This window comes from Dermacentor silvarum, chromosome 6 (genome assembly GCF_013339745.2).
Source record: "Dermacentor silvarum isolate Dsil-2018 chromosome 6, BIME_Dsil_1.4, whole genome shotgun sequence".
Lineage (NCBI taxonomy): Eukaryota > Metazoa > Arthropoda > Arachnida > Ixodida > Ixodidae > Dermacentor > Dermacentor silvarum.
Window position 1 is genome coordinate 102,727,291 of NC_051159.1, and position 12,801 is coordinate 102,740,091.

The 12,801-nt window shown below is 45.7% G+C and overlaps 1 protein-coding gene across 1 annotated transcript in view; it reads left to right on the forward strand.

The window, feature by feature from the left end:
- LOC119455798 (uncharacterized) overlaps positions 1 to 12,801 on the forward strand; it is a 41,784-nt gene that overhangs the window by 25,717 nt on the left and 3,266 nt on the right. The window contains exons 8-9 of the mRNA XM_049669326.1: positions 2,718 to 2,897; positions 12,638 to 12,700. Of these exons, the coding sequence (XP_049525283.1) occupies positions 2,718 to 2,897; positions 12,638 to 12,700 (243 nt within the window). The remainder of the gene's footprint in view (positions 1 to 2,717; positions 2,898 to 12,637; positions 12,701 to 12,801) is intronic.

Genomic DNA, 12,801 nt, shown 5'->3' on the forward strand with positions numbered 1-12,801 from the left:
GGAACAAGCTTCGCTCACGGTGAACCTTAACGTAGATCGTGCGCGAAGTTTGTATTGGAGGTATCGCGTTCGTGTGCGCTATCTCTGAAGCGAAATAAGCCAATAATATTGCAGCGTTAGGGCCATCTCTGCTATTTCTCTTGTTTCCATTACACCGTCTCACTGTGCTATGTTCATAATAAAGTAATGTCGAGTCTTAACAATTGTCGAATAAATACATATGCATATGACAGTAAACCACTACTGACCGTGAGTGAAAAGCGCTTAGTGGTCAGCGAAGCGGTCACTGCACGCACGTAAGTATTTCACTTGATCGACAGTGCGAATAATTTATTTTTTTTCGTTGCTGTTATTCTTGCAAGCATGATGCTATTGTTCGCGTACCCATGCGAATACCATTTTTTACGTTCTTACTTGCGCGGGCTCATTTAGCGCGTTTCTACGCCACGCACAGTTAGCGCATTACTGTTCCCGAACTCTAGTACTGGCGCTAGGCCGCGCTGATGAGATTAACACGTTCGTTTTTTGCATTCTCTTGCTGCCCATGCACATAGACAACGCTCAAAGATGGGTGAGCTCGATGCAGCACCACACTGTTGAAGTTAATTACCTTTATGGGCAAGGCCGCGCAGGGTGCGTGTAAACGCAGAGACAATGATTTGGTGTACAAAGGGTCTGCATACATCTTCCATAGGACACGATTTTTCCAGATAGTTGCGAAGTGTATTTGCCGACTTATAGTTCTCTCGCAGAGTGCTCCAATTTGTCTTATACCGGCGTCACACGGCCACATTTAATACTGATCGAGACCGATTCGGAATGTTCGACCGCGATTGGCTCCCTTTTGCAGATTGAGCAAAGAAGCCAATCGCGACCGAGAAATTCGACCCATATCGGGCTCGATCATGATCAAAAGTGCGCCGTGTGACCCCCGTATTAGGCACTGGAATGAAGTCGTGTTTGAAAGAATAACAAATGTAACCTCTGCCACAACATACGAGAAAATATTGCATCGAAGAGCTGACAATTCTCGCAACCTATTGGGAAATGTGTCGGAAAGAGTTTACCAAAATGCGTTATTTTACTGATGTGTGCATTGGTTCACGTTAGACTGAAATGCCAAGTCCTCGGGTGATGCAGGAAACCGGTGAAGCGTGAACATACCACATCGCGGCAGTGGTCTCGCGGAGTGCTGTGTTGCGGACACACTTAGTCCCCAAAATCGTTATTTTCCGCTGGTTGTTTGAGCACCCATAAGCTACACAGTGCTGGCCTGTAGCCTTTTTATGAGTATATATGCCATTATTTACGAGCGTAAGTGATTCGTGACAAAAATAAACGGAAACATCGAAGGAAAGCTACCACTCCGCAATGCAAGCGCAAGGCAAGCTCACAGTCCAGACAGAACAGGCAACACTGACACATACTCTCCACGCCAGACCGTCGGAAGTGCCCTCGTGAAAATGTCGTCGGTGCTCGCGTATACATTTGACATTGCATATATGGTGTACTATTCGTGGCGCGCGCAATCTGATCGGGCGCGCCTCCTTTGCCAAGGAATTGGCGACGACGTTCAAGAAAATTAGTAAATATTTTTTACGCGTGTTGCGCCCAGCGATAATTTGATAGCAGGGATCATCCGGTGAACGCCCGCGGAAATTAAAATAACGACTCGCGAAAATACCATATATTTTTGTTGAAGCAGTAAATAGTTACATTTTTGGAATAAGTATCCGTATCCCTCATGTTTTCGCAGCGCTCTTGTATGGGCGTACTTCATGGGACTATCCTCTTGTTCGCCCGAGTTCAATTACAGTGTGCGCGACTGTATACTCAAATGTGTCCGCGATCAGCGCAACGCCTCCACCTTCTTTTACCATAGCCAAGGAGGCTTTTTTTTTTTTTTTCAAAGTTCGCCGGTGTCACCCGCTGCTTCTTGGCGTCCGCTGCCTGCTTCAAGTGCTATGTTATTGATAGGCTATACTAGTCAAAATAAAAGCTCGTTGTCTCTAGCTAAAATACGTATTGACCTTGTTTGAGTATACTGATATTATGATCTCCCATAAAAATTTGGAGGACGCTTAAGCTTCGCCTTTAAGAGTGGAACGCGATAACATTCAAAGATCCCTGACTGTTTGTCAGGCTTCCCGGCAACTGCAGCTTTCTTTTTTTCTGCACCTTCGCCTCGGCGCGCCCCTGCCGACGAGGCAAGCGCCATCTGGATGGTGTTTTTGCTAGTAACTCTGAACAGGGAGCACCGCTGTATGAACGGTATAAATGCTGGAAAAGGGGTTTGTGTTTGAGTTTCCGAGTAAACAGAATTGCCTTTTCGTATATTCAAATTACATTCCGACGCCTTCGTACTTGTAGGTTGTGGTTAAGTCGCACCTTAGAATTTTTCTGACTCATTTTACTTTGAGAAATTCAATTAGTTCACCAGCCACGCGGAGGGCCTGCCTGGTCAGGGTGGTTCGGGATGATTTTCTTGGCCGCAGACGCCGACGCCGACGTCAGATTTTCTGCGACACGGGGCCCTTAACGCTTTCGCGTTAAAATGTGCGAGGACGTTCGCGTTTTTTCCTAAAACCAGTGGCGCAAAGCGTGGGTGTCGATCTGTACGACGGAATGAGCCATCTTAAACAATTCCTCGGGAAGTGAGAGTGAGAAGACCTTTTCGTGCCCGAGCCCGCATATAACACACTATGTGCGCCATGCAGCGACGACTGCCGGAGGTGTCTCAAGCTGGGCGAAGGCTGCACGGCCGACGTCTACCGCATCCGGAGGCCAAGCGGCGACGAGAGCGCCGTCAAGGTGATCCCCGTGGGCGGCGGCCCGAACGAGAACGGCGAGCTGCCCATGTCGTTGAGCAGCGTCATCCTCGAATGCGTCATGACCAGGTCAGCGGCGGCAACCGCGCCTATACGGGCGCCGTGTCTTCTTTTTGTTTTCTAGACCGTACGAAATTTTTTTTATAAATCGCCTCAGGAAGATAGCACAATTCTCGCCCTTGAGCTGGAATACTCGAGGGGTGGGTATTACTTGAGCGAGAAATCGAAAAGCGTAATCGAATTATCGAAAATTGATTACCTTTTTTGATGAATTACTTTACGGTGCATATTTAGGAATTGTAGGCGGTCAGTTCGCAAGGTGTATTCATTTGGAACGACTTCGCCGGATGAGACCATTTTCGAGATAACCGTTGCCCGATTACATTGGACCAGTTATACCTGTGTGCTTCAATGTGGAACAACGTGGCACCTTTACAGCGATCTTGACAGCGCACATATCGTAACCGGTGCCATTCTGAGAAATCGGCCCAAGACTTACCGAAAGCTACAAGAGATGTAAAATTCGGAACGCATATTAATTGGCGGCTCAATGACTAAAATATCCGAAATCGTAAACCGCGTGGTCAGCAAGCAAAACGGTAGGCCGCGTATTCTCAAGTGTTTTTTATATTATCATTTTATTTCGTAAGAACGTTTTCTTTTCAATTCGCTAATATTTCTCCGTCACGATTGGCTGGAGCGTAATCTAACAAATCATTTTAGCGTACAAAGTGCTTTGTGAATATGGGCCCAGGTTGCGGTGCGTCGGACCAGTTTGACGGTGCAGTGGCAGGGACCCCGCCACGTTGTCTGTTAGTTTGCTGTGCCCGCTTGGTCATTTAATAAGTCAAATCTAAGGCTGCCATCGGGAGTGCTCGCTGATTTTGATTTTTATTTTAAAACCATATGCAATGAGATGTTGGTGCGTGTTAGACGGCTCCCGCTACTGTTCTAATAATTAGTACAGAATAAGAATATAGTCTTCTCGAAGAATAAGGAAGACTAAAGTGACAACAGTTCAAAAGTTCATACACACATCAAAAACGATTCTCTGCACAGTTCACAAGGGTCCTAGATGTTCATTTTGACGTGCACACTGCGGCCCTCATTGGTGGAAAACGCAGCGCAAACACACAGAACCTCCACACTAACACGGTAATATGAGTGAATACAAGAAACGCGTATATATGAAAATTTATAAGCGAATGACTTCGACAAATACAGCGTCGTAATCAAAGTTACAATAAAAAATGAAGTAACTTCAGAACAAGAAACAAGTTCTTTATGCTTTCACCATTTGTAGAGACGCTGTGAGCCAATCGTGAGGTTGGACGTAAAATTTTAGCGGAGGAGGCCGGCCAATGTTAAAGAGCACTTACGAATGAAGAGCTGTGTGATTTGGTTCAATTCGAGATTATTTAGTTTATTGCTATATAATATAATCGCACGCGAGTGGGAGAATTGCCTTTAATTAGCAAGAAAACAAAAACAAAAGAAATTGTGGCCAAGCCACAACGGCCAGGCCAGAGCGCGTCGCCCCTCTAGCCTGGCCGTGAATGTACTTACACGGTAGGGACGCGGTAGAGGCGTCTGGGCCATCGTGGGCTATATATGCATCTGATTGAACGCGCATCTGATTGAACGCGCCGCTCCGGCTCCTATTCGCCAAATCTGGTCACATGCGCAAAAAGCGTCATTTTTAGGGAAAGCCAACTTCACAGCTGCACCTGCACCATAGAGTTTCTATGGCCTGCACTGCCACCCGCCGCGCCACCGTCGTCGCGAACCTCTGTGCGCTGCCGCCCGCTGCGCCACCTGGCTTTCGCGGAATGAAGGAGCAAGCACACTCGGCAGCTGAGCCGCGCTACGGTGGCTACACCGTAGCCGCGCCGTATCCTGCATTCAAGAGGTGTAGCTTTTCTGCTTAACACGGATGCGTCGGCGGGCAAGATGGCGGACCTATGCCTATGCGAGGCGTTGCCTATGCGCAACTCTGCTCCCGTAGGGAGCATATATTGACCCTTTTCGCGGCGATCCCGTGGGCGCTGCCATGTTTGATCACGCGGTGACGCGTCCATTGCTTGCCTCAACTGCCTCCGTTGCCTCCTCGTTTACAATGGAAGTGTATGACGCCGGCGCGGCTTAGAAAACCTCTGTTTTTCGGAAATATTGTAGACGGTGACTAGGTGGATGACACGAAGCTTTGATCACAGCTTCAGAGAACATGCAAAAGCGCTTTCGGAGCTGATTAAGCTATGTCCAAACGGCGCAAGTAGCGTATATGGTGCTTGTTCTAAAAGCGGGGCTAGATATGTATGCCAAGCTATCCAAACATTCCGCTCATGAATTCAGTCAGGATTAGTGTGTTTTGCTCTTTCTTCTTTATTGGTCAAATATTTTGAAGCAGTGGCTTGTCAGCTTCCGACTCAGTGAAGTTCCTCGGTGCGGCCACTATCTGATTATTTTCTGCCTAATCGCTCGCGGGTGTGCTCAGTTCCGATAAATTTGTTCTTGCTGCGCACAAGGCTTGCAACGTAGCTGTTTTGTACATTGTAATCCCTTGTAGCAAATATACATTACCGCTAGTAACTCGCTTACTCTTGTGGACCGTCACGAAACATTCAGCTTCGACCATTCGTGCGCCATAGGTGTAGTGCGTCATTTATTGTGCGTATACAGTGCGCATATATTCAAGTGCGCGCCCATTCACTTATTTTTTGATACGTCGGCGATAGAGTGGCAGTAAGTTTTCCTGCCATTTGGGACAGATGTGTATAGATAACGTGCGCGAAACTTACTATGACAGGAAGCGGCGCTACGCATTTTGTCATTGTTTAACGAGTGGTACTCACTCTTTCCGACGTTCTGGGGATGAAGCCCTTTCTTTGAAGGTTAGCGATACAGGCTGGCGGATGAGCAAATTTCTGTATACTCGAGGAAAGCCGTACATCACGAAGTGCGGTAACACGTTCGGACAGTTGCAGCAGCGGTCCGCGGACTTGGTCATACAGATTCATTCTATTCCTTAACATGCCAGTCACTATTTTTGCAGCCAACTACTGCACATGTCTTCAATCCACATGATTCAATCTAGAATGATTGGAGCACAGTGTGTTAGCGAAAACTCAGTTGCATTTCCGACAGCTGATCGCACAGAAGCAAGGTAAAAGCGGTAATGGTTTCTTATTCGTGCGCGGTCGCCGAGGAGAGGCATGGCGCACCGACGTGAGCGCCATCTCGTTTCTCTAAAACAAACTGCTCCGCGAAAAGGGTCATTAGTAACGCTATCGTGGGGGTCCTTATCGTGGGCGTCGCCACAACGCCCTCTAGGACGTCTCGATGTCCTCCTCGCTCGCCACTTGGGAGGAGGTGCGCATTGAGATGGTTCTTTATTCTATTCGCATTGTGCGAGAAGCGGTGGTCTCAGCCCGATCCACACGAAGCGATTTTCTTGCGAAAAACTGGCGGAACGGCCGCCCGCGGCGTCCACCCGGAGGCTGGCGGCTGTTCGCCGACGATCAAGGCGGGCTAGATATTTCGCCGGCGATCCACCGCTCGCCGGAAGTGGCGAGTGGCGCGGACCAATCAGGGGGGCGCGGTCGCGTCCGACTTCCGGCCGCCGCATTGTCGCCAAAGAACATGGCGACAACTTTATTCTATGGCTACAATAGCTGCGTCCGTCACGTACAACGGTCGGCTGATCATAGCCGTCCAGGCGAAACCAGTATTATGGGATTGTAGCCACCTTGAATACAAGAACTGTCGGGAAAAGATCGTCGTGTGGCAGGAAGTTGACGCGGCGATTGGTAGTGACCCTAAAGGTAAGCCCAGAATAATCACCACGCCTTGTTGACATGTGCTTTTTGTTTCCGATTCGCTGTTTCATTGACCATTCGCAAACAAGCGTTTTTATAATTTGTTTTGGTTTGCTTGAGGCTACCTCTCTCTCTGTCTCGCCCCCCCCCCCCCCACACACACACACACACACACTTTTTTTTTTTTGTTTTTTCGTCGATCGACTTGAAGCTGGGCTAGGTAGTGCGTAGCTTATGAGAGCAAACAATAGCGCAGAAATGACGCGCGCGGAAGCCGAGAATGACACAGGACGTGCGCGCGCTGTCTTTATTGTGCGTGTCCCGTGCCATTCCGTGCGCGTGTTTTCTGTGCTTTTGTTTTCTTCCAAAAGCGATGGCAGCAGGTGCATTTTTTTTCAAAGGTCGAGGCGCCAGCGGCGGCCGCCTGTCTTTCGCCGCATGTGGGTGCAGCATTGCGGCGGCACGCTGGCGATCCGCCGCGCTGGTGCGGGCCGCGCGAAGTTCGCCGTGAAAGTTCTCACCATCTGGGCCGGGCTACTCCCTGAAGTTCTCTGGTCGTTGTCACAATGCTCTCCGGAACTCACTGGACGGCTGTAATCACCCGTTAGCCTCCCGTAAAAGCATTTCAGAAGCTGCAGCGCTTACTCTTGTACTCACGCGCAACAGCCCAGAGGGGAGATAGTATTGTAGAAAGAGGAGACAGAGAAGCCTTGTAAGGCCAGCACCCTGACGAAACGGGTGAATAATAGCCACTCTTCTTCGCTCGTGGCAGCTTGCATACATTGGATGATCGCGGGGGAAGGGAAAGGCGTCGTCAGAAAGCATACTTCGTTTAGGGTTTCATCAATAAATGAAACGTTACTACTAGACATAACAACAGTTGAGGACAAGCTGTAAAAAATTTATTTCAAGGTATGATACGGACGTTTCTGCTATTTCTGAAAAAAAAAGAAACACCGTGCAAGTTTGTGCATGCAGACAACGGACGCAGGGCGTGCAGACGCAAGGCCACACTAAAGCTCCACAGCATCAAAAGGCAACACGCAAGCGGCTGTCCAACAAGTCAACGCTTCATTCACGATGCGATGCGCCCGTGTGAGGGAATGGCAGTGCTTATTGTCTCGCAGGCTACGAACAATGGCGCACAACAACACCTCGAGCAAACACGTCTCGCTGTGTTCTGTGTGTGTACTACGTAGATTAACACTAGTGGTTGCCGCACGGTGACATATTTAACATCACATCGCGACTGTCGTAGGCCAACATCATCGCCAATGAATGCAAACAGCACAGAAAGCTTTGTTTGCATCAATTCCCATTGGACCTGTATAATTTTCTTTCAACCTATTCCTACATTTATTAAAAACGGATGATTGGATACAAAGCGATAATATTTAGAAGGCTTGCCCAAATTCATAGGAATGGTGTGCGTAAAAAAATGGTATAGAAATCGTATATAAGATATTATTGTAACTGATTACCGCAGCGCAGATTTTTTTTTTTTTTCAGGCACCTTCGCTTAGGTGCGCCTTTGGCATATCGATTTCCTAGCTGCATATGGCTTTCCGTTTGCCATATCCCACAAAGCTTTTGTAATCACTGCGGGAGAAAGCTACCCGCAGTTCGCGAATTTCAACCTTGTATTGCCTTGCGTTTGAAACGATGATTTATCCAAACCTACTGATATATGTGTCCCTTCGACCATGACATCGGGATATTGGCAGTATTGCTAAAACACTTTGGCAGAAACTATTTAAGATTACCGAACTCAGTCATAGCTTTGTTGTGGATAGGCATATTCCCATACCATCCGTAAAGCGCGAAACCTAATGGATGCGTTAGCAGACGTACGAAGTGGCAATCTTGCTGTCAGCCATAATGCGACAATATATATATATATATATATATATATATATACACACAAAATGAAGGTAGTACAAGCCTACGCCCCAACTTCGTCACGATGATGAAGAAATAGAACAGGTTTATGAATATGTCGAATTAGCAATGAGAAAGGTGCAAACTCAGTATACTGTAGTCATGGGCGACTTCAGTGCAAAAGTGGGCAGAAAGCAGGTTGGTGAGCGAGCAGTTGGCAACTACGGCATCGATTCTAGGAATGCAAGAGGAGAGATGTTGGTAGAATTCGCGGAAAGGAATAGGCTCCGAATAATGAATACATTCTTCAGGAAGCGCAGCAACAGGAAGTGGACCTGGAAAAGCCCTAATGGAGAAACAAGGAATGAAATCCAAGCATAGGGCAGAATGTAGAAGTGTTAGGTAAGGTAACGTGCAGTGACCATAGGTTAGTGAGGTCTAGGATTTCTCTCAATTTGAAGAGAGAGAGAGTGAAATTAGTCAAGAGGAAACAGGCCAACCTAGATGCAGTAAGGGTGAAAGCAGATCAATTCAGGCTGGTGCTCGCAAACAAATATGCAGCTTTAGAACAGGAAGATGAAGATAACATAAAGGCAATGAATGAAACCGTAACTAGGCTGATCTCAGAAGCAGCAATTGAAGTGGGAGGTAAGGCACCAAGGCAACCAGTAGGGAAGCTCTCCCAAAAAACAAAGGACCTAATAAAGAAACGTCAAAACATGAAAGTGTCCAACTCAAGAGATCAGATAGAATTTGCTGAACTGTCGAAACTGATCAACAAGAAGAAAGTACGGGATATTCGAAATTATAATGTGGGAAAGATTGAGGAAGCCATAAAATATGGATGCAGCATGAAATCTGTAAGAAGAAAGCTTGGCATAGGACAAGGCAGGATGTATGCACTGAAAGATCAGCATGGTAATATCATCAGCAATTTAGATGACATACTAAAAGCAGCGGAAGAATTCTATACTGACCTGTACAGTTCCCAAAACAGCCAAGCTATTTCCATTCGAAATAGTGATGAACCGGATACAGAAGCTCCTTCTATAACTAGCGATGAAGTTAGAAGGGCATTGAAAGACATGACCAGGGGAAAAGCGGCTGAGAAGATGGAATAACAGATTTAATAAAAGATGGAGGAGATATCATGCTTGAAAAGCTTGCGGCCCTTTATACGCAATGCCTCAGAACTTCAAATGTACCAGAGAGCTGGAAGAACGCCAACATTATACTTATCCATAAGAAGGGAGACGTTAAAGAATTGAAGAATTACAGACCCATTAGCTTGCTTTCAGTATTATGTAAAATATTCACCAAGATAATTTCCAATAGAATCAGGGCAACACTTGACTTCAGCCAACCAAGAGAACAAGCTGGCTTCAGGAAAGGATATTCTACAATGGATCATATCCATGTCATCAATCAGGTAATCGAGAAATCTGCGGAGTACAATCAACCTCTCTATATGGCTTTCATATATTATGAAAAAGCATTTGATTCAGTAGAGATACCAGCAGTCATCGAGGCATTGCGTAATCAAGGAGTACAGGAGGCATACGTGAATATTTTAGCAAATATCTACAAGTATTTGACAGCTACCTTGGTTCTCCACAAGAAAAGTAGAAAGGTACCTATCAAGAAAGGGGTCCGGCAAAGAGACACAATCTCTCCAATGCTATTCACTGCATGCTTAGAAGAAGTATTCAAGCGCTTAGACTGGGAAGGCTTAGGAGTGAGGATCGACGGTGAATATCTCAGCAACCTTTGGTTTGCAGATGACACAAATGATTGAGGACCTTAATCGAGAAAGTGTAAGAATTGGGTTGAAGATGAATATGCAGAAGACAAAGATAATGTTCAATAGCCTGGCAAGGGAACAAGAATTCATGATCGCCAGTCAGCCTCTAGAGTCTGTAAAAGAGTATATTTATCTAGGTCAATTACTCACAGGGGACCCTGATCGTGAGAAAGAAATTTACAGAAGAATAAAATTGTGTTGGAGTGCATACGGCAGGCATTGCCAAATCCTGACTGGGAGCTTAGCACTGTCGTTGAAAAGAAGAGTGTACAATCATTGCATTCTACCGGTGCTAACATATGGGGAAGAAACTTGGAGGTTAACAAAGAAGCTCGAGAACAAGTTAAGGACCGCACAAAGAGCGATGGAACGAAAAATCTTAGGAGTAACATTAAGAGACAGGAACAGAGCGGTGTGGATCAGAGAACAAACGGGGATAGACAATATTCTAGTTGACATTAAGCGGAAGAAATGGAGCTGGGCAGGCCATGTAATGCGTAGGATGGATAACCGGTGGACCATTAGGGCTACAGAATGGATACCAAGAGAAGGGAAGCGCAGTCGAGGACGGCAGAAAACCAGGTGGGATGATGAAGTTAGGAAATTCGCAGGCGCAAGTTGGAATACGCTAGCGCAAGACAGAGGTAATTAGAGATCGCAGGGAGAGGCCTTCGTCCTGCAGTGGACTTAAATATAGGCTAATGATGATGATCATATATATATATATATATATATATATATATATATATGCCACGGCACAGTTCCATCTTGCTGATATTGTAGCACCCTAGTTGAAACTTGGTAGCAACCTCCAGTATCCGCAGTACCTACCTGGATGCAACTTCGTTGCAGTGTCTCTCCTTCAATCGGCAGCGCTTGACTATTGCGGTGTCCGTTGTGAATGGCTGCTCTCTACTCTTCCTTCGGCACCCCAGGGATTTCTTGCTTGGCACTCTTACTATCTCTCTGCTCGTCGCTCTCCAGATTTGTTTTAAGCGGATCCCACGCACCGTGCCGCTGTCCAGCCATCCAACGTGGGCGAGGTAGCTTAAGAAAGCTGTTGCGGGTATAAATAAAAGTTTACATCACTATGTCTTTGATGCGTCTAAAAAGCGCCTAAAATATTCACTTACTTTTCGGTCCCCACTGCTTAAGTGCCTCACGCGTGTGTGACACACAGTGGGTTCACACTTCTTTTTGAATCATCCACGAGCAAGCACCCAACGCCCCTCCATTTTTTTCTTCCTTTATTTATGTATTATTATTATTATTATAACCGGTTTCTTATCACATAGATAACAACACTATTTTGCATGACACTCAATATAAATATCTTGGTGTTAACCTAACTTCTACTCTTTCGTGGTCAACGCACATTGCATGCATATGCGCCAGTTCTTCGAGATCATTAGGGTACACACGCTGTAAGTTACATAATTCTACTAAAGATATTCGTAAACTAGCTTACCTAACATTTGTTCGACCTCAGCTTGAATATGCTGCATCCGTCTGGTCTCCCCATCAAAAGTATTTGATTGAAAAACTCGAAGCGATTCAGAATAGGGCCGCGCGTTTTATCTCACATTGTTATGACTATACTAAAAGCATTACACAAATTAAACTTGACCTCTCACTACAGCCCTTGCCTGATCGCCGTGATATAGCCCTGCTATCCTTATTTCATAAATACGTCCATAACACAGCACCATCAGTTCTGCCTCTTGAAACTCCTCATTACAGGTCACAGCGATTGTACAATATGTCCAATTTCATGCGCATCTACGGAAAGACTAATTCATTTAATTACTCCGCTCTTCCAAGAGCCATTCATCTTTGGAACGACCTTCCTAACGCCATAGTTTTAGAGAGGGATCAGGAAAACTTCCGGCTTCTTCTTACAACGCATTTTTCTAACAATTCCACATAACCTAACTTATTATTTTTGTCTATGCCTTTCCCGTTATTAATGTGCAACTACGCGGTAAATATTGTTTTCTTATAGTCTAACTATGTCTTGCTCTCTCTGTAATTTTATTGATTGTTTTTCTGTGTGAAATTTTGTTGTTGAAAGAGCTGTCACTTCCAAAAGCGTTCGGTTTGTTCCTTATACATACTGAAACACTTTAATACTGTATATTAACGCATTTCTTACCCGATATTTTTGTATATGTATTCTCATGTGTATTTTACCTATTGTTTAAGTTACCCTTGATTGTAGTCTCCCCCCTTACACAATGCCTCTAGGGGCCTGTAAGGTATTTTTAAATAAATAAATAAATAAATAAATAAATATTATTATTATTATTATTTTGCAGGGAGCTAAGCAACCTGCGCTATAACGAGACAAACCAGTCAGCCACCTTTATCGAGCTCAAGAGGTGAGTATACCGTATATACTCATGTAAGGACCGCCCTCGTGTAATAGCCGCACCACCACTTTGGAGGGCAATATTTTGGGAAAAAATTCAAGACGTCTTGC